The sequence below is a fragment of the Syngnathus scovelli genome, chromosome 20, assembly GCF_024217435.2.
Source record: "Syngnathus scovelli strain Florida chromosome 20, RoL_Ssco_1.2, whole genome shotgun sequence".
NCBI classification, from domain to species: Eukaryota; Metazoa; Chordata; class Actinopteri; order Syngnathiformes; family Syngnathidae; genus Syngnathus; species Syngnathus scovelli.
In genome coordinates, this window is record NC_090866.1 from 6479196 (window position 1) to 6501545 (window position 22350).

A 22350-nucleotide genomic window follows, 5' to 3' on the forward strand; every position below is an offset into this window, starting at 1 on the left:
TATTCTTTTTTAACACAATGAATCATATTTTTCAAATTGGAGTCAAGGTGCTTTCTCTATTACTACTTGTTGAGCTTTCTCCCAAAACGACTGGATTGAAAATGCAATTTAAAAAAAAATAATAATAACAGCAGTGATATGCATGTTTATTTCATCAAGCAAAATGGCGTAAAGACAAAAAAGTACAGTACTTTAAGTTATATAACACTGCCAATTAAAATGAATTTGAGAAAAGTTTTCACAATATATTTACAATAACCGTCAAATCATGACTGTATTTACCATTTAAAAAAACTTTCATGATACTCGTAGCGAATAAGCACAATACAGTATTTTAAAATGAACAACAATACAAAATTAGAAAGATGAGAACAATTTAAACTACAAGTTATTCCAATAAATGATGCACCAAAACTTGCAAGTAAACAATAGTCCATATAATCTGAGTAAAAAACATGTAGAAAACACCTGATGCAGTTTGTTGATACAGTCATTGACCTGTTATGAGAGGTACGAGTCATTTCACAGGTAGATCAGTGTGAAAAAGTTGCACTGGTGACTTTTGAGGAAAGGGTCAAGGCCCCTGCATAAACTCGCTTCACTTGAATGTGTACTATGGTCTCTGCAAGTTCTAAGGCGTATGTATATATATATATATATATATATATATATACACATACTGTACAATCCGGCTGACTCATCCCATAAAGAGAAAGGAAACATTTTCACACAATTGCAAACCTGTCCTATCAATTTTACATGTCAAAAATTCTGTCATATTTGACAACTAATAATGTAAATAAAAATGTTTATATTTTACTCAATATTCACAGAAATTATGATTGCCGAGTTCTTGTGGTTATATATTTATTGAATTATTTATTCATTTAAGTTGGGACGTGATAAAAGTGTGATCACCCCTTTCACCTTTCTCGTGAAAAATGCTGATATGAACTGTATTTGCCGATTTATTAAGGATATCGATAAAATTTGTTACATTAACAACTTTTTGCAGCACTATTTGTGTTAAAAACACTAATCCTCATCACACTGATTTATTCTCAAGGGTAGAGGCATGATTTGTAATTTCGGTGCGAGCATTTTTTTAAAAATATTCCCACTGTAAGGAGAACACAAATTTTGGAATGAATTCCATTAAATTCAAAGGCAATTATCACAATCATTAATTTTATAGACTGTGGCTAAATTGTCCAAAGGCTGAATTCCAAGTCATAACACCTTTAATGGTAAGCAAGACTTTTCCAGTTTATAAATAGAAAATAAAAATACATTGGAAAGACAGTTCAGGTTGTCTGCTTTTTAAAAAGCAAAACAATTTTCCTAAAATCCTCATTCACTTAGATAACAGGGAAGAGCGGATAATTTAAAAGGTACATTTAGTCTCCATGTATGTGTAGACATGGATCTTAAATTTTGTTGTGTTTATTTTAAGAAATATGTCTTTCAGTCTATATGCATGTCTGTTAAGCGGTTTTCCTGAGAATTAAGAGCACCCACCATGTTGGGGGGGGAAATATTTACATGAGATGGCAAAAATGAAGATTTTTTTTTTTCCTCAGCCTTCTCTATCCTTGGTGGGAAAAAAAAAACATCTAAGCCTACATCTGTTCAAAGTCATTGACAGTAATCATGCTCACACTATATACATTTTGCCAAACAAGCACAAAGTCAACATCCAAACAAGGTATTGCTGGTTAAAGAGAGAAAATATGCATCTGCCAGCAAAAAAAAAAAAGAAAAAAAATTATACCGAGAGCTCCAGAAGGCAAAAAAAGGAATGTTATCAGTTTACAGCCTGTACACAATTACAAGAAAATGTTTGCATAAACATTTTACAGTCTAATTGCATGATAACTTCCCCCCATGTATAAAATCTGTATTCTCATTTTGCATGAATTATGGTAAACATTCTGAGTTTTTTTTTTTTTCCTGAGTTTTGAATAGCTAGAGATGAAAAGTGTCACAGCAAAAAAAAACAAGCAAGAGAGGATGTACACGAAAACGAGTCAAAGAGAAGAAATACGGGGACCATGCCAATAAAAGCGATATATAGAAAGAATTTTTTTTGTCCACTGAGGTTCCTCTTTGTGTTTTGGGGTGTCATGAAGACATGAACCCTGCCCGACTCTCAAAGCTGCTGCCGGGGGCCATAGCACCATTGTAAAGACTTAAGTGAGAAACTCTCACTTTTGGTAAGGGAATACTTGATGAACAGTATTTCCGCTTTTTTAAGACAGCGTGTCAACTGTTCATAAAATAGAAATCATGAAAAACATAAATACATAAAAATATATAATTTTTTGTCAACACTGGCAGAAGTTGAGTATTATCAACAACCCCAAGAGAGGGTTTGTCAGAGTAGTATAATTAAATATTACTACTACTACTACTACTACTAGTAATAATAGTAATAATAATAATAGTAATAATAAAAAATAAAATAATAATAATAATGATGATAATAATAATAACAACACTAAACATGAAAAACAAATACTATTAATTAGTCCTTGTGTGGCTGCTCATCAGTTGTACATTTTTCGGTCATTTCCTGGCAAAAATCAACTGTTACCGTCTGATTACCGTATTTCTCCACGGTCAGCCCTGAATCTGTGTACAAGCTAATGTATTGGCTGTCCATACCTTTGTCTTCCCCGTTTTCCATCGAGTTGATCTCCAAAAGGCCTGGAGAACCAGGAATGTTTGTTTCAGGTGTGGCGGAGTCCAAACAGAGATCGATGCTGGTGGTGTTAGGTCTGTTACAAGGCTTGGGATCGTAGGCAGCGTGATGGCTGGCGGTGGAATTGGTGGGGCGTAGGACTGGGCAGTAGTGGTGCAATGACTGAACCTGTTCGGGGCTTAGCTGGACATCCCTGCACACCTCCTGGGACAGGCAGGAAAAGTTTTCCCATAGTTCCCCCATACAAGCCTTCAGTTGATTTCTCTCTGTAAGCAGCTTCTCCTTTTCGCATACCTGTATTTGCAAAAAAATGTTAAAAATTTACATAAAGATATACATATTCAATTTTTTAAAATTCTATTTTCTTTTTATTGGGGCGGTATGGCGCAGTGATAAATTGGATTGGGGGTTTGCTCCTGATGCTTGGTAAATCTGAAACGCCTTTAGTACTGAAAATAGAAAAGTGCTAAACAAGTGACAGTCCATTTATTATATTTACCGTAAAATCCCGCAGAGCTGAGACCAAGGTTGGGCAATTCCAGTCATCAATATCCTGCATTTTTTTTTTTTTTTTATGTCTTCCTGCTGCTACCTCTGATTCAAACAATCAGGATTGCTATCCAGGTTCTGCAGACCTTGCCGAGTATCCGATCATATGAATCATATGAAGTGTGTTGCAGCAGGGAACTATTCGAGTGCAACAGGACTTCACGCTGATTGTGGGCGAAACAACGGGCCCAAATGTAACGAAGAGCGCGGCTTGCTCAGGTCCTGAGAGTGGGGATCTGTTTCGGCCTGAGGTTTTCTGCGAAATTGAAAATAACAATGCCAGATGGTAAACACGCAATTTAGCTTTTTTTTTTCCCAGTTGCGCACCAATCTGACAGTAGGATCGACTATTCTGGACAAAATTTGTCTTTGCGGGCCACATAAAATGATGTGGTGGGCCGTATCTGACCCCTGGGACTTGAGTTTGACACCGATGTTCGAAACCATGATGCCATAGTTGATTAGGGGTGTATCCTAGTTAATATAAAATGGCCGCCACTATTTTTCATTCAAAATCAGTAGGAAGGTGTCATGAGATCTTCACATCCAAGTGTAGATGGACTCACCAGTTTTCTAATCTCACACTCGAGGTTCAAGATACAGTCGAGCTTTCTTTTGCGGCAGCGTTGGGCAGCGATGCGATTCTTACTTCTTCGCCTCACATCGTGGATGAACTCGAGTTGCTCTGAGGTCAGTTTGTGCATTTTCACCAGTGTTTGGAAGTCATTTCTTGGAAGATTTATGATTTGATCAACAGGGAAAGGTAGCTTCACCTGTCAAATTCAAAGATGGTTATCAAAAGTCATATGACATTATAAATGATTGCACATCCAAATTTGCACTTACCTCTGGGCCACGCTCTTGTACAGTGCAGGACTCGCTGTCTCCCTCGGAAAAAGAACCCGACTCATCGCTGGAATTGGTGCCATAGGACTGTTCACATTTGATGTTGGTTTGCCCCTGGATAAAAACTCCATCCCCGACATTGTGGTCCTGCTGGTCAACATTGAGACAGCGGGCCATGTTGGAGCAAGGTGACGAAGAGAACTCAAATTGAGGCAGGCTGCATGGGGAGCCTCCACTGCCGTCTTCTGCATAGGAGTACGACGAACAGGAACTGGATGTCCTTGTCCGTGTCTCACAAGGTGGTGAGCGTGGGCAGACTTTTATTGGAACTGGACAGCTGGTGTTTGACCGTGGACGGCACAGTAGATGGGGTTCGCTGGAGGTGGTGCTGGGAGAATAGGCCTGGGAGCTTGGAAGGGACTGACTAGCTCCAAGACCCTTTGGTATGTGTTCAGGAAGCTCCGTTTCAAAAGAATTCCCACCAGGATAAGAATGTGCCGGGTTTCCCAGACGACTGCAGGCCCCGGAGGAAAATATGACAGTTCCTCGATCGAGCTCAACTTCCTGTTTGCAGGTTTCGTCACAGGATTTAAGATCGGCGCTGAAATTGTCATTGTTCTTTGGGGATAATAAAGACCAACTCAATTGTCCAGCAAGACCTTTCAAGTCTTTTTTGTGATCTCCCTGAGAGTTAACTTTGTCCTGGGGACAAACGAGCCTGTTTGCAAATAGTGGCTGAGGTGTACTGGGCAGATTGGAGCAGTCCACTCCTTTTTTAAGTAAGGCTCGAATGCAGGATGCCGACTTCATTCTCTTGATGATTTCTGACGACGCGGGGTTATCCATCTCCATTGCTGACGCGCCGTCAGTAATGTCCAATGAGATGGCCTCTTCCTCTACTTGTTGTTCAACTTTGATTTCTGTCAAAGGCAATCTGTTCGGATCCGTTACTCCCCCACTAATGTCGCCCTCTTTTATTGTGCTTGGAAAACCTGAGGTACTGGTGTGTGAAGACAAATCATCATTGTGCTTTTTATAAGCCCATTGGTATTTCCGGTACTTAGGGCATCGCGGCAGGTCTGATCCTCGGCGTCGATCGAAGTCCAATCGTCCGTCTGTGAAGTTACCAGTCATTGTTAATTGATCCTCACCGGGGAACTGAAAGGTGGCGAGATCATCAGCACGTTGTATCGTTGGAGAGGATGATCTTTCGGTCTCTGACTGCATGCTTTCATTCTCCGAGTTGATGCCCTCAGCAGCTACATTGTGACAGTGCAGCAAGCTGTCCTCACTACGCAGCTGAGCTTCCAGAAAACGAAAGCACGAGTCCTCTAGGTTGTGCATGCGCAGGAATTCGGCACAGCGGATGACCTCTTGAATGTTTTCTTTGCTGAGTAACAGTTTAGCAGTGTAGGCAAACTGCAACAACGGGACGAATCCTTTGGCAGTGACCTGAAAAATAGCAGGGAAATTGTCATCAGTCTGGAGTACTTGGGTGTGGTGCCACAATGTTATTCCACTTTGAAAATAACGACAAGCACTTAACTTTATAAATTTGACAGATTTACATCAACTAAAAAAACATTATTTGTTTGTGAGCCACCCTTAAGATACTTATATAATCGCTTGAATTGTACAGTTAGCTATGATATGCTAATATGCTAATAATAGATATAAAATGCTTTCTAGACAAAATGAATTCATTCATTCTTAATTTCATCAAAATAAACTTTTTAAAAAAGAAAATTATTGCCACCTATAGAATTACAGTCACCCATGAATGTAAACTGGGGAAAGGTTTGTCAAATTATGGCAGTAACTAGTGTGGAAATATACAAAGTATAATCATAATTTGAATGAGAGGAATTGGCCAACATGCCGTAGCCAAACATGTTTATTAATAGCAACTCTGAAGAAGGAAAAGACCTCAGCATACCAATGGGTCTATTTTCAGTTTAGTATTATCAGCTGCAGTCTGCAGCCGTTATCTTTTTGTGTCCTTAGACATATGCAATCATATGCATATTACCGTCTGGGGGTCATTTTGTGCCACTGCAGTGTCATAAAAGTACATAAACCTTATCTGTGTAGATGTCAAGGTGATATGACATGATGTGATAATTGGAAATCACATATTTTAAGATAAAAAAAAAATTCTCAAATGTACCGTATTTTCCAGACTATAAGGCGCACCTAAAAACCTAAAATTTTCTCAAAAGCTGACAGTGCGCCTTATATATGGACCAAATTCCTAAATTTAAACTGGCCCGAAGCATTGTGTCATGAAATCAATCATAAGTGGCCCGCTGAAGACTATGAATCATGAATCAAAAAGACTATGGAGCATTATTTTGTGATTATAAAGTAATTTCTTGCGTCTGAAAGAAGTTGAAATAAAAAAGATAAAATGGAGAATGATTTGATCTGGATTAAAAATCTGACATGACGATCACCACAAATGGTGCGCCTTATAGTCCGGTGCGCCTTATATAAGGACAAAGTTTTAAAATGGGCCATTCATTGAAGGTGCGGCTTATACTCCGGTGCGCCTTATAGTCCGGAAAATACGGTAAGCGCAGTTGGCATAATTTAAAAAGAAAAGTCTTGAACAAAATACAATTTTATACAAAAATAATTAAATACGTAACAGCGAGGTAAGGGAGGAGGACTTAAATCAACAGTATTTCTTTCAAACGGTTTTGAATGGTATTGCTAATACAACAATAATAATGCTATCTTAATTAATTCATATTTGTTGGACATACCTCTTCAGGAAGGCTGACCAAAAAGCCATTCTCCGTCTGGCCTACCAACACCTGGAGGAAATATTCGCTGCAGGCGGCTAGCACAGCCCGATGCCCGCGAAATTCCTTGCCTTCCACTAGGATAGTCACATCGCACAGGATATCCTGCTTCCGCTGGTCATTAAGGCAGAGGAGGATATTGGTACAATGAACTGTTGACTCATACACATACATGGGGGCTTCAGGCCTCTCATCCACGGACATTCCGCTTACAATCTGAAAACAGAAGGGATGAGTTTATTTTACAAGGATATCACCTGAAAACTTCTCAATAGTGTACTGTATAGTCAAATAATGGAAGAAAAATGTTTAGAGGGAATTAAAACATATAAATTATATTGTGGGGGGGGGGGGTAAAACCCACCTGTATGAGGTCATTCAGTCCTGACAGTTCTCAAAATAGGCTAACTTCCCAACAAAATGCCTACTATTACGATTTATATTTACATTTTATTAATATATTTCTCTTTATTATTTCAGTTGACAGTATGGACATAATAACAATAAATTAATACCATATGTTAAAATAATGATATTCTTTGGTTTTATAAAATCACATATAAGTTTCATGATGATGTCATTGTGCCTCTATTTCCAAAGAAAAATAATTAATTATTGATTTAGATTAATTATTGACATGGTTTGATTATCTGGCTCCCATTTCTTAATTATTGATATGGTTTGATTCTCTCGCTCCCACTACCCAAAAAAATGATAAGGATCTTCTTTTTTTTTTTTTACATCTGTGATGTAATCTCAGTGTGATTAATATGGTCGATACTGGTATTGATCAAATAAAATATAGAAATCTTTGAGGCTAATGCAAGACATGAAGACTGAAATCAGTGACAGATTGTTACAGCATACAGCCATACTAAAATAAAAATAACATTGTCAATCAGGTCAGGAACAAATGAGCTACAAGCGCACGATTTTTCATTACCTCAAAAAGATTTCAGTATGCATCCAGTCATCTTAATATTCCCTTCTTTACAGTAACAACATATTTCTTACTAACACACGCTGAACCTATCAATGTCTGAGTGTGGGTGAGTGAACAAGCAAGGTAGGAACATGTGTGTGTGCGCGCGCATGTGTTTGTATGACGACATTTGAGACTATTTTAGGCCCCCGCCATCTTAAATGCAGCTTGCATGAATCATGACTTCCCACATAGTAGGTCAGTGAGTAAGGTGAGTCATATTGCTGTCTTATATGGTAACACGCTGCACATGTGATAGAAACAGTGTTATCTATAGACTGGACTGACTGTTTCAAATGTCTCTTGCTTCACTGCTTGGCCTCTGTCATTTGGTATGGGAGTGAAATTCATTCAATAAATATATTCAAGTATGAGTTTGATGTTTTGGTTTTTAAAATGATGTTGAATAATCTTGCAAAAAAAAAGAAATTGCTAATTTATATATTTTTTTTATTAGCTCCCCCCCTTTCCTCACCATGCTGGTATGAGTCATTTTTACTTTCACATGACGTCAGCCTAAAATCATGCAATTATTTTATGTTTCTAAATTTTGATATGCAAGCAAAAAAAAAGCAATCTCACACTGAAAAAAAAAATCCTTTGTAGACTAAGTGAACACTAATTTCTTGGAGTTATTGAGACTGATTGAACATGACAAGGGACTGAAAAATATGTGAAACAGACAAGAAAAACAAAATCCACATTATAAAAAAAAACAAATGGAAAGTTTTATGCAAATAGCTGACGCAGAGGCATAGCCCACGTAAAACGGCAAATGTATGAGTGCTGAATCACTACGATCACCACAAATGTCCAATTTATGGCAGAGGCTTATTCTGTCATTATTTTGTTATTCAGAGAAAAAATGTGTCTCATTAAAAATTTGACTTGTGCAATAGAAAGCGTCAAAATTAGGTCCAACATTCCACGACCCCATACTCGCCACGTTACACCCTTTCTAGATGTCTACAGATGTTGGCTGTATGCATACACTATGTTTAATGCCGTGTCTCTGTGGGCGCACCACATTCCACATTCCTTCTTGACATGTCATCCTCTGCTTGAATTAAGTGGCGGGCTGGAATAGTTATGTCAAGTTTAACATCTCATCCAACCTAGCTTGACAACAATTATTCAATGACATTGTCAGTAATGTTTACATATTCAAAGACTGTAAATAGTGGCATGACTTTCCATCCCGCCCTCGATATAAAAACTTGCATTCATATTAGTGGTCAAATAACTCAATTTCAAGTTATAAACGGGTTAAAATGTTTTTTTTTTAAAAAGAATGGTAATTGAAATTGGTAGTAATATCTCAATTTTTTTTAAAGAACTAATTTTTTTACATTTACCGTATTTTCCGCACTATAAGGCGCACCGGATTATAAGGCGCAACTTCAATGAATGGCCCATTTTAAAACTTTGTCCATATATAAGGCGCACCGGATTAGAAGGTGCACCTTCAATGAATGGTCCATTTTAAAACTTTGTCCATATATTTGGACACGCCTGTTGTAGTGGCTCAATATTGGTCCATATATAAGGCGCACTGTCGGCTTTTGAGAAAATTTGAGGTTTTTACGTGCACCTTATAGTGCGGAAAATACGGTAGTAGTGACACATAAAGTCGATGCAAATTTGTCTTTGCGGGCCACATAAAATAACGTGATGGGCCGTCTCTGGCTCCTGGGCCTTAAGTTTGACACTTAATCAATAGAAAATCAATTACCTCCATGTGAAGTAATAATTCCGCACCTCCCGTGGTATTCCATCACACACTCACAAAGGGCACACAACAGTTTGACACCCCGAGAAAAAAGGTGAGACAGATTGGTTGTAGTGGAAGAGGAGGAGCTTATCAGGGTTGAGCAAGTCCAGTCAATAAGTCTGATTCTTCCGAGTGCATTCCAAGGCTACAAGTCAGTCTCCCGCCCAAGATCTTCTCCGGGGGATTCCACGAGTTTCTGGAGCTGCGCTCAATTCTGTGTCAACATTTCCATACCAGTCTTCCAACAGTTGAATAATATGAGATGCTCATTCACTCTTGTATGCTTGTTGCAGAAGAAAAGATGGCGGTCAACATACTGGCTGCCTGTCACTAACTGCTGCATTGTGTCAAAAACAACCTGAGGGTCTCAGTCCAAGTGTTCCCTGTAGAAATTAACAAATTCTCTGGGTACCCAGGCGATTTTATGATCTATTTTAGTCATTTATATTATTTTTTGGGCTATTATTTGGATGGTCTTATCACAAAAATTGCAGAAGAGTCATTTATATTTACTATGTACTTTATAGACACCCTGTACTTAACTGAGATTAAAAAAATAAAAATAAAATTCTTCTATTGCAAAAAGTTTAGAAAAATATTTGTTCTAAACTATTCCTATTAAAATTGATTTTTAACATGCAAAAATATGCAGCGCTGTAAACTGGTGCATATGTGTATGTGTGTGGACAATAGTTTGTTTATGCAGTATATTGAAACATTTTGCATGGTAGTTTTCTTCTTAGTGCACAAATTATTATCATCCTTATCATAATTATCATCATTATCAGAGCTACCCGAGAGTCTCCTAAAAAAAGCCTTTAGTCAAACAAATAAACAAACAAAGTACTATATTGAAACATTTTACATGCTAGTTTTCTTCTTAGTGCACAAATTATTATCATCGTTATCATAATTATCATCATTATCAGAGCTACCCGAGAGTCTCCTAAAAAAAAAAAAAAAGAAGCCTTTAGTCAAACAAATGAACAACATGGCAAGGGGTGACACATGATACATTACAGCGAGGTTAAAATTAGACTCGCAGTTGACTGATAGGGCTGTAGACACAGTCATTGGATCAGGAAGACGCAGAGCTATTAGAATTTTAGCTAGCCTGGAACCTGAGAGTAGAGAGAATCAAATATTCTCATGCACATTGACTGTACTGTTGTGAAAATGCATGAAGGACTCATGCTCTTGAAAAATAGCAATGAGAATGAGAACTTTTGAAGTAGGGGATCATTTGTTTGCTTTGATCAAGCTTTTTCCACTGTACTATTTGAACTGCGTGTGTGTGTGGGGAGGGAATGTATGCAAAAGATATTTTCTTCCTATTAAGGCTCAGCGTTAATTTAAACACAAACAGTCTGATGTTCTCTGCCACGGATGAAGAGAGAATACCACATTCATCCAAGATTCAAGCATGTTTCAGGGGTACAATGGGATTTTCTCCCACCCTGTGTCAGAAGTGCAGCGTTCTTGCCTCAGAGTGACAGAACAATGGTCTCTTTCACTGCCTTTAACAGCCTGGAGATGAAGAGAGGTGCATCATGGGTAAGCAGTGAGAAATACTAGTAAAGTTTAGAATACACACGATTGAGAGGAGTGTTCTTTCAGATGTATGCAAAATGTATATGATTCATGTGATCAGTGAATGTATACAGAGATTTTCGATCTACTGTAAATCACTTGAAATTACAGTAAAAAAAAAAGTGTTTATCTTCTGCAATATTGACATGGCCCTGCACTTTAGGTCATTTTTGTCTCTGATGCAAATAAAACATGTTTCTCTGGTCAGCCTGCTCAATACAATATGTTCATATTGATTAATCATGTAATGGTTTGATTCTGGAACGGAACCTATCCATCATCACTGAAGCCATTAAGGAACATTTGTTTGGAATTCGAACAATGTAGCGAATTGACCAGTTTTATTGCATTATTGTTTTAACGTAATAAATATGACAAAAGCTTGGAAAACAGTGCATTTAAAATGATAATTCACCAGAGAAAACAAACTATATACGTATGAGAGAGAGAGAGAGAGAGAGAGAGAGAGAGAGAGAGAGAGAGAGAGAGAGAGAGAGAGAGAGAGAGTGGAAGATTGATGGCTGATGCTGCTTTACGTAGCACGTTCAGCAGACAAAGAGGCGCATACCTTACTGTACGTCAACGCCGATTCTAAAATTCGGTATTATTACCGCATCAACGAGTCAATCGTGGGACTAAACAAAAACTTAAATAAACGTAGAAATTCTGCTAAATATTTTGTTAGGGCACGTTATATTTCCGGGAAACATATAGGAGAGCAAAGCATAGAAATAGCATTCCTATAAAATATCTATTATATAGTGTGATGTAATTCATTATAATATATATCTTTAATTATGCTGATGAATATTATTTAAATTTAGAACATGTTTGATTGTTTCACGCCTGCATTTATTGTTGATTTTTATTTAAAATTAAGGACCCCCCCCCCCACACACACACACACACACACAATAAAAGGGGCTAGCTCACTAAGCCTTCAGGACCCACTCACATAAACAATACAAAGCGCATTAAATATATGTTTTTCAAAATTAAATTAGATCTTTACAACAACACGTGAAATTATTTTGGGTGAAGAAAAAAACAACGCTGTAGGAGCAAATACGAGTAGCCGCAGTCCATGTATAAGCCAAATCGGCTAGGAATAAAATGTCTTTAGAATGCAAAAGGAATGTGATAATAGTATGCAAAATTGTCATCATGTTAAATTATCGTCGGTTTCAATAGAAACCAGTCCTGCATATATCGTATACATACTCCAACTAATCATCACAACAATATTATAACCTGGGAAATTGTGACTAGGGTGTGTTTGCAACATGGGGGTGGGGTAGGTGGTCTTTAAATGTTTCCCCCAGTGGAGTAAATACACTTGATCCGCTATTATGCACAATCGTAGAAAATACACAACGCTGACTCAATACACAACAGGATGTGGTTCGGGTTTGTCGTTATGAGCCAGCCAACCCAATCATTTCACCACCTTCAAGATTATAGTAACGTTCTTCCACCAATTATATTTTACGTGTCTTAGAATGTTTGTTTGTAACTCACTGCACCGATTACTTACATTTCGATTGTGACAAACAGGAAATTTAAATTACGCAGCAGATAGTAGTCGAAGTGTGACAAAGACGCCAGAAAGTGTGCATGGCTGCTTACCGTGTTCTTCCTTCTCGATCAAATCCTCGTATCCGTTTCACAATCAAGTTCTTTCACATGATGGATTGCTTTGCTCTATTTAAATCCTCCCGACTGCAATTTTCGACTTTTTTCTTCAGTGGCTACAATTAGGTTTGATTCGTCTCACCTTCTAAAAAACATGTCCGTGATTTTCTTCCCTGTTGTTTCTGCTATGATTACGTGTGATTACGTTTGCAGTGTTTCTGCACGGAGCGCAAGTCAGTCTCCCGCTGTTGGTTACACTCGACTGGAACGCCTACTCTCGATCGCCGCATTGTTGACATTAGTCCGTCGACGTCACCCGTTTTCGTTCATTCACAACATCGTCAGCTCAACACTGTACTTGGCGTTGCGAAAGGCTTTAAGTGTGCTTGTCCATGGACATCTAACTAGATAATAGCTTGGCACAAAATAGTTACGTAAACCTTACCGCCATATTGAATGTGGCAACTTGATTGATTTGTGAAGACTCAAAGCAGGGGCGAATCGAGGATCAGAGTTTTAGGGGTGCCCAGCACACAGCCAAGCAAAAATAGATTTCATTTTTTTGTATTTTTTAACACGGTTTCACTCGCACATTTCTGAAAGAAAAGCATTACATTTTCAGGCAAAGTCTATAGTATAGACTATAGACTCTATACTGTCAAATCTTTTGTTTGCATTTACTGCATGTAATCACAATTTACAATAACAAATTGGTACCAAATAATGGTGTTTGCCTCGTTTGTCTTCGATTATATGAATTTTGAGATCGTTTGGAGCCAAGATCGTGATTATGATTAAATTCGATTAATTGAGCAGCCCTACCTGGACTTGACAAACAAAAATAATGTATATTATTTTCCACAGCGAAAACATTTTCCACAATTCAGTTTATTTCTGACATCTCACTGTCACCCAAACCACACATTGTAAGGTGTTGAGGACCTGTGTGAATGTAAAATAAATTGACAAAAAAAATAAAATAAACATGACACAAAAAGCTTTTAACTTTCTTAGATACCCATGAAAAAAAATATTTCTTAAAAATGACTTGCCAAGTCTTTCAAATTGTGATTACTCACTTGTGCTTGAAAGACAAAACTGTGATTGTGCAAAAATACTGAAGGGACATGAATTTGTAGTATTTTGAAGTAAAATTTCTTAATTTTTGGGTGCAGAACATGGGGGAAATATTTCATTGCAACACAATCTGTGTCATCCAATGTACATTACGTTGTCTTTTTGTCATTTCCACTAATGGTCATAAAACAAGTCCAGCACTTCTAAGCCATGGGTAGGAAACATTGGTCCTCGATGGCCGTTGTTTTTTTACATCTCCCTATTGCTACACACTAATGCTAATTATCGGACAATCTGAATGAGGTGTGTTGCCACAGGGAGACATAAAAAAACATATAGGACACCGGCCCTCAAGGACCGGAGTTGCCTACCAATGTTCTAAGGCATAGGTGTCAAACTCAAAGCCCGGGGGTCAGATTCGGCCCACCACATCATTTTATGTGACCGACAAAGACAAATTTTGCATTGACTTTGTGTCATTACTAAAATTACAAATTTTCTTCACTTTTAAAATATAGAGACATTGCTAGCAATTTTTATTACTATTCATCTTTTTAAAATATTTGAACTATTGTTATTCAATTTGTTGTGTAGCCTATACTGTATGCCCGCTGAAATTATGACTATGATGCGGCCCGTGACAAAAATGAGTTTGACACCCCTGTTAAGGCAACAAGTGAACTAAAAACCTTCATATATGGGCCTTTATGAGCTTCTTAAATTAAAATTCCCACACCCCATAAACTGTCATAAACCAAACGACGACTACGAAAAGACAACAAAACATTTCGAGTCAAAACAGCACTTAGGTCAAATACAAAAAAAAGTGTTAAATGTGGAATCCACAGCATTTGCTTTGAAAGCTTATTGTGTTATTTTTGCATCCATGTGCACATGAAGAGATCATTCAGAAGTTGTTCTTCCTCTGAGGAACGTAAAAGATGAGTAAGAAACAATCTGAACCAAATCCCTAATTTCAACTCACTGGAAGAATTAATCATGGTCTCTGCCCGGGATAATAACACTGATGGAAAAGGGGAGGCTGATTATGACTACACTGATACTTTGCGGTGTACATTTGCATAATGGTTTACACACACACTTCGAAAGACAGTCTCCAATTATCCTCCACATTTCATTAATTCTGCACACACTCGCTGAAGAACAGCTTTGCTTTTTTCCCCCCCCTCACATTCTTGAGGATGATCTCACCATCGGCTGCTAGAAGGTTGCCAGAGAATGCTAAGGAATGAAAAAACATCAACTGGTGTGCCAAGAAGGCCCCCCCGAGGGCAACATGTAAAATACACGAAGCGCCCTCACCAACATGCTGTCACACTCAGCTGCAATAGAAGCAAACTCCACACCAATGCAGTGATTGTTTGGTCTGCAGTCACACTGTGACTATGTGCAAATATATGTACAGAAGACACCTTCCTGCAGGACAGAGGCAGACATGACAGTGTGACACGCAGGGTACACCAGCACGACGGGACTGGACTGCACTGGCGTTTGTTTTTACGTGCGTGCACATACACGCGCTTGTGTTTATGTCAGATGTCGGGGGAGTACATATCACAAAGTCCCCTGTCTCTTTTGTTGCTGCACCCGGATCAGCTCAAGTTGCTTTTTGCACTTCTGGTAGTATGTGGACAGACTCTTGTTCTCTTCCAGTAGTTTTTTGTGTTCCTGCACCAGACGGGACGTGTTCTGCTGGTCCTTCTCATCTTGGTCCAGTTCAGCAATAAGTTCCTTTCTTCATAGATGGGGAGGAAAATGGAAGAATACTTTAAGGACAGCGCACTGCAGCTTTAAATTTTTTGGGGTAACCTTGCCTCTTATACTATGGCGGTCTTTTTTGAAAGCATTGCTTTACTTACTTCCTCTGGATTAGCAGGGCGATCTCTGTTTGCACTTTCAGATATTCTTGCGCCATTTTGCAGTGCTGCTCAAAAACAGCCATGGACTCTTTTGAGTTGGGGAAAGGAGCCAGGGGCTGGAATAAATTGTATGCTGTGGTTACCACTTATGTTGCACTTTTGAAAGTGATGGTACAATAAAGGGATTGCAATACACCCCCCCCCCCCCCCCCCCAAAAAAAAAAATCCCTAACATTATAAAAAGTGTACCTGCAGCTGGTGATCAAGGGTGAGGTAAGCCATTGGAATTGAATTGTCTGAGCCGTTGGTGTCTATGAAAAATAAATTCTAAGTTGTCATTACTGCATGTTATGTTAATTCTATACTATGTAATTGTGAGTTTGTTAAATATTTTTATTACCTATCATAATTACAAAAATATAATTTCATTACCTATAGCTATAATAAATACCTGTGGGGTCATCAGGGGAGAAGTAACCTCTACTGTTTCCCTTGTCAGGCGGCATCATCCTCAAACTGGGACTAGAAGATCGGCTACTGTTCCTACTTCCCTGCAGGAGGATATAAATGACATGATGTTACTCATGGCTGGGACAAAAAAAAAAATATTGCAACAGAGACTGTCTGAGGCATCAGCCTGAAAAAAATTGTAAAAAGAAATGGAAATTTCTGCTGTGGACAATGTTCTATCTAAGATGCAGGAAATGTATGCAGCACATCAAAAAATAATCTGAGCTGTATTTGCATTTTATATTGTCATAATCACATATGAAGAAATTGGAAACGTTATTTGGCACGTGGTTGATGGACGTGAAAGAAAATGGTGCCCAATTCTTTTCCGTACATATAAGGTTTTGTAGCTCCGTAAATTTTTTTTTGACTTACCTGGGTGGATTCTGTGCCAATTCCTGGCAAATCCTGTACAGAGCGGCGCCTCTGAGGCTCACACGTGGCTATGAATAGGGTAGGAAAAACAAGGACAGAACAGCTCAGATAAATATGAGGTTGTTGGTAGTAAGGGACCCTTACCTTTACAACAAGCAAATACACGTATCACTAGATATCAATTCCAGTGTTTATGGATGTATTGTGTTATTTTTTTTATGTCTGGCAAATTAACCCAGACTAATTGATGACAAGATGTAATAGACAATTGAATATTCATACATAGTCTTGATTTGTTTTATATGAAATATTACTTGTCACAGATTTAAAGATTTGTTAAATGTTCTTAATTTCACTAATACATAGCACACAACACCATTGTTACTATTGTGGACTTAAAAAAGTTTCCAATTCCTTTTAGTCTGTGTCTATCTAGGACATGACAAAACAAAACCTTGACATTGGTCACTGAGTTTGACAAACCATCACAAACACAGGGATTGATGACGTGATCGTGTACTGCCACATACTTAGGTTTCAGATTTTGTTGCTGATCAAAATGTAATTAATTAATTTTGACAACCTCTCAAAAATGAGAGGAAACAGTCAATCGGTGTAAAGACTTGAATATAAGGGCCACATTTGTTTGTCTTCAGTGCACAAAAGCCAGGCCGAGCTAGAGAACAAAGTTTCTACTCATATTCTGCTACCGCTAATCCTGGCATATGAAAAAAAAAAAAGACTTTAAAAGCAACTAATGACAACAATTCAAACTGATGGATGGTGGGACAAGACAAAGCTCAAATCACAACTCACGTTTTTGTTTTTTTTGTAAAATCACAGCAATACAAGGCAGCTCTGTTGTGTTAAACCCAAAGATAAGCTCATATAAAGACACCCCTATTTATCACCCGTGAATTCTGCAATTAACCCATCACCTTATATAGCAGTTATGTCAAAGAGTGACACGCGGGAGAGGAATAAGTCACAGCAGCAGAGCAACCCAAGATCGAGACCAAAACCAACCAATTAGCAGGAGGCCCAGCAGTCCAGCTATACCTGTGAAGACGATCTTGGGAACATCCAGAATGGTGCCATAAGATGCTGTTTTACGATGGCCTCGTTTATACGGGGGGCGTGCTGCAAAATATATACACATGCATACAGCTGTATACACAACAAGCGTGCAGTCTATGAAGTACTGGAAGCCAAGTGGACTGGAAAGGCAGGCTAATACACATGCAGTTTACTTTTCTGCAGGTGGGGGGGCAACATGCATCCTATTCATCGCAGCTAAATATTTGGTTTTCTTCCATTGAGGTCTCGCTCCTATCAGTCCTCAGAAAGACGTCCCTCCAAAAGTGTTTAAGGACAAGAACAGTCAGACAAACGAACAAAAAAACAAACACAAATATGAAACTTCTATTACCTGCTGATACAAATCCCATCTTGGGCTCCAGCTCTGAAAGGTCAGCACTCATTCGTTTATTTTCAGAGGATGTGAAACCCTGTGTTCGAGCAGGTAGACTCTCAAAACTACCTCCTCTGGAAAGAGGCAGTGACCTCAAAGGATCTCCCTGAAAGACCAAAATCAAAGTTATTTCATCTATAACTGGTTGTTAAATATATATATATATATATATATATATATATATATATATATATATATATATATATATATATACATTTATTTATTTGTATTTTTCCCCCAAATCAAGACTGAAATATGACTTTGCCTTTGGCTTGAAGTGAGGCGCATATTGTGGTGTGATCTTAATAGTGTCGTTGCTTCCTTGAGAATCACTGCGCTCAATGTTCGGATCACTTTTGGTGTCACTGCTGTACACATTTGAACCTGTTCCCCAAGGGGGAAAACAAAAAATAAAATGAAAAAATAATAACTTCACACTTGTGGTGGGTGTATCACGCAATTCTGAAGGTTATTTATGTACCTGTCCTAGTTGCAGAGTTGCTCTGCCCATCATCTGAATATTGATATGGAGTTTGCAGGGGTTCTTCGGATCCTGGAAAGTACTGCAAGCAAACATCAGAGACAAGGTTAATTACAAAAATAGATGGAAATAATAGTATCCATCCATCCATCCATAATAGATTAATAATAATAGTATCATAATAGATTACACTCATGAGATGAGTCATGATTTTCACAATCTCTTCCATAGAAGGCCGCTGAGAGGGGTCTTTGGACCAGCATCGGGTCATCAAATTCTCAATTGGTTTGGGTAAATTTTTGATCAAAGGTGGTCTTGTCCCTGAAATAGAACACACACAATCCAAGCGGGGGAAAAAAATGACATGATCCCACAATAGCAAAAAGATGTTTTAAATTGATGCTGAAATCATGTGAAATTCAAAACTATGATAGTCAATATGTAGAGTGGCACAAAGATTTTCATATTAATGTTCTGTATCCATCTGACTTACCATTATGTACAGCCCACATAATACGAAAGGCCGGTCCTCCAATTTCATCAAAAGGCTTCCTACGTGTGACCACCTCCCAGAGAATTATTCCCCAGCTAAACACGTCACACTTCTCGCTGTAATTGCTACCTAGAAGTACAGAAAAATATGGTCATTTTCAAATAAAAACAAAAGGGATCACGGATCAATTTGCTCCAGTGTTTTATTAATAACAGAAAATGTCAACAATTAACATACAATTTCCACTTGCCTTCAAATACCTCTGGAGCCATCCATGCTGCACTTCCTTTGTTATTTGTCATATGAGTCTGAATGTCACAGGCTGTTCCAAAATCACATATCTTGAGTACAGTGCCACCAGCCACAAGAAGCAAACTAAAAAGGACAAAGAATGAGCATGAAAAGAAAAGTTTCGTTGTTAGCCAACCTACCATATACTGTAAATTAATCTGAGATAATTTGTGGAGTCAAGCAGCTTCATCACTCACACAACCAAAAGTCAAAAATAGTCCATGAAATGTCGATGGAATTAATAAATAATAGTGCCCTTTTATATCACACCTTACGGTAACGTTCCTAAGACCTCTTAAACTAATTTGCTTGGTGGGTTATGACTTGTAAAATATGACCATGTAAAAATGAGGGTAACAGGGTGAGATAGGATTAAAAAAAAAAAGAGACAATACAACGTGAGGCAACAATTGGCATACTTGGGTGGCTTGAGGTCCCTGTGGATCAGAGCTTTTGGTTTCATGCCATGGAGGTAGGCAACACCCTGGGAACACTGTAAACACCAGCTCATGGCATGAGAAGCAGAGTAACAGGGGAGTGGTTCAGCACCATGCAGCACTACAAAAAAAAAAAAAAAGGGGGTAGTCATGACCCTGACAATGACAACATAATGCTCAGCGTTCCTAGCAGTGCGTTTCTATATATATTTAATACGGTCAAGCTAGTAGGCGGAAGTAAACAATAACAACAATAACATTGCGATCGGTGGAAGCAAGAATATACTGGTAGCTTTCTTTACCAGCCAGGACTGAAAAAAAAAAAAAAAAAAAAAAGGAGCAGCAGTCTCAGCGAATTGGGAGCAAGAAAGTTGGAGTGGACTCAATTGGTTTTGGTACTAACTTGTCAGTATTGTTCTAGTGTAAACTCACCATTGTACAGTGACCCTCCTTCAGCATATTCCATCACAAGACAGACCTAAAGAAAGCAATACAAAGCAATTACAGGTCTAAAATGTATTGTGTTGAGATGCTTGGGTAATTATTAACCCCCCCGTATATATCTTAGATAAAAAAAAATCAGAATATTTATTTCCATTTGTAAATATATATACGCTGTACCATGTTAAAGTCAAACTAAATAATATTTTTTTAATAAAATCAAACTTACTGGATTACTGCAGGAGCCATACAACTTCACAATATTAGGGTGATTTACACGGGAAAGTTGCCGGAGCTGCAGACAAAGGGACACACTCAATCAAGTTGTTAATGTAATTAAGATATAATCCTTACTATGAATGCTGTAAGAAAAATAGTAATAAAGTGGTAAGAGCACAAAATATTGTCACAATGCTTTATTAAGCTACAAGACCTGCCTTTATAACAATTCCCAGTTTTAATTGACAGTCAGGGACAGACTGAAAAAGCCTATAAAGTGGAATACCTCAACAATGAAGGCTTTTCTTTCTGATTCACTCTCAATGGTCTTGATAGCAACATCGTTGCCTTTCCACTTGGCTTTGCAGACCACGCCAAAAGCTCCTCTGCCTACTACCTGAAATTAAAATGTTTATGTTGTATTACCACCATTTTGTGACAGGAGTAATAAGACCACATAAATAAACACAGCCTACCTCTTCTACATCAATGTCTTCATAATTAATTTCCTCAAATGGATATCCTGGAGGTGTCTCAAGCATGTCAGTGGATGGTAACGACAGCGACATACTAGCTCACGTCAGTTACCTTATGTTAAAGAGGAAATATAATAGAACAGACAATAAAATCATTAATGTTATGTGCAGATATTTGAAACACAACAGTGCTGGTATTGTGCAACTGAGTTATATGTTAGACGCAAACCAGCAACTTGTCAACCGTAAAAACAATTTTACCAGGCCTAACTATAACTGTGACGAAACACTTTACGACAAACTAACCTTCATCATTACTATGCACTGTAACAGGGTGAACTTGTAGTTAGTCATACCATAGTTAATAAGTAAACTGAGGCCTAGAGTTCATTATGGCTTTACACACAGTGTAGCTGCTGGCCTGGATGCTAATACTACATACCGGGGCTTATTTGCTCACCATGCACCGGCCATCTGGACATGGAGGTGAATTCATGAACAAAAACATGAACGGTAACGACCTTGAAATAAGATTGTATTTTACTGTCCTACCAAGAGCTAGATATAACTTGTCTAGCAGGACTGGTAAGTGTATTTTTATTCTTCGCAGGAAATGATACACCAGGAAGTGGGTGCAAGTGCGCAGTTCTATTTCTTCCCCAAGACACAGAACCCAAGTTTTTTATTCTGTCCTTCAAAAGAGGTAAACTTTCCTAAGAAAAAAATAGCGAAAGTTTTATTCAAAAAGTTGGTATTAAATTTGTCCTTTGGTGATTTTAATATGCATCTTTTTGCAGAACTGGATGAATAAAGGACACTACGCCACCTAGTGGATGAATGGAGAAACTGGCTTTCATCTGAAATATTTTGCACCCATCATGAACATCTATCTCAAAGACCAGGACCTGAAAAGCTTGCCTGCTGCTAGCTTCTCAATATTTAAAATATTCGAACAACACTTTTATGGATTTTTTTTTAACGATTTCCCAAACAAAACTGTCAGATTTTTTTAAAAGAATCACTTATTTCTCATAAAATCAAATAAGCAATCATCCCCAAGAATTGTGAACCTGGTTTCAAAATACTAGAACGGAATATTTGAAACTATCTGCAAGTCCTAATAATAATCATCATCATCATCATCATAAAGAAAGACATTTTAAAATTCAAAATGACGATTCTGGCACTGGCCATCCTGTGAAGAGTTTGCATGATTGTTATTACAAGTTGAAAAACGACTTATTTGATTTATTACGCCTACATATTAGATCCTTCGGATTTTGGAATTCAGTCCACACAATAGGCACACCTTATTAAAAGGCTT

General features: G+C 38.0%; 2 protein-coding genes across 7 annotated transcripts; both read right to left on the bottom strand.

The window, feature by feature from the left end:
* Positions 1 to 129: 129 nt before the first annotated feature.
* bach2b (BTB and CNC homology 1, basic leucine zipper transcription factor 2b) lies at positions 130 to 13231 on the bottom strand. 2 transcript variants are annotated; one of them, XM_049756134.2, is made up of 5 exons: positions 12870 to 13231; positions 6862 to 7116; positions 4097 to 5548; positions 3817 to 4023; positions 130 to 2995 (listed from the first exon to the last, which is right to left on the bottom strand). In XM_049756134.2, the coding sequence occupies exons 2-5, from the start codon at positions 7102 to 7104 to the stop codon at positions 2525 to 2527; spliced, it is 2373 nt and encodes a 790-aa protein (XP_049612091.1). In that variant the 5' UTR covers positions 7105 to 7116; positions 12870 to 13231; the 3' UTR covers positions 130 to 2524. The 2 variants fall into 2 exon arrangements, with proteins under 2 accessions (XP_049612091.1, XP_049612092.1); XM_049756135.2 differs by lacking the exon at positions 12870 to 13231 and adding an exon at positions 7844 to 8290.
* A 512-nt stretch (positions 13232 to 13743) lies between these two features.
* map3k7 (mitogen-activated protein kinase kinase kinase 7) lies at positions 13744 to 21666 on the bottom strand. Of its 5 annotated transcripts, none has more exons than XM_049757932.2 (18): positions 21487 to 21666; positions 21027 to 21138; positions 20837 to 20947; positions 20561 to 20626; positions 20323 to 20368; positions 19873 to 20011; positions 19413 to 19537; positions 19163 to 19291; positions 18860 to 18990; positions 18670 to 18751; positions 18454 to 18572; positions 18147 to 18294; positions 17777 to 17857; positions 16718 to 16785; positions 16284 to 16383; positions 16082 to 16143; positions 15833 to 15948; positions 13744 to 15708 (listed from the first exon to the last, which is right to left on the bottom strand). In XM_049757932.2, exons 2-18 carry the CDS (start codon positions 21117 to 21119, stop codon positions 15528 to 15530), a joined length of 1797 nt encoding a protein of 598 aa, XP_049613889.1. In that variant the 5' UTR covers positions 21120 to 21138; positions 21487 to 21666; the 3' UTR covers positions 13744 to 15527. The 5 variants fall into 5 exon arrangements, with proteins under 5 accessions (XP_049613889.1, XP_049613888.1, XP_049613887.1 ...); XM_049757931.2 differs by having other exon boundaries at positions 21469 to 21666; XM_049757930.2 differs by having other exon boundaries at positions 19163 to 19287; positions 19409 to 19537; positions 21469 to 21666.
* Positions 21667 to 22350: the final 684 nt, after the last annotated feature.

Coding starts and splice junctions, on each gene's coding strand:
- map3k7 (XM_049757932.2), bottom strand. CDS start 21,119: ATGTCGCTGTCGTTACCATCCACTGACATGCTTGAGACACCTCCAGGA. Junction 20,948..21,026: donor AAGACATTGATGTAGAAGAG/GTAGGCTGTGTT, acceptor TTTTAATTTCAG/GTAGTAGGCAGAGGAGCTTT. Junction 15,709..15,832: donor GCCCTGCTAATCCAGAGGAA/GTAAGTAAAGCA, acceptor CCATCTATGAAG/AAAGGAACTTATTGCTGAAC.
- bach2b (XM_049756134.2), bottom strand. CDS start 7,104: ATGTCCGTGGATGAGAGGCCTGAAGCCCCCATGTATGTGTATGAGTCA. Junction 5,549..6,861: donor TGGTCAGCCTTCCTGAAGAG/GTATGTCCAACA, acceptor GCTATTTTTCAG/GTCACTGCCAAAGGATTCGT. Junction 4,024..4,096: donor TACAAGAGCGTGGCCCAGAG/GTAAGTGCAAAT, acceptor TGAATTTGACAG/GTGAAGCTACCTTTCCCTGT.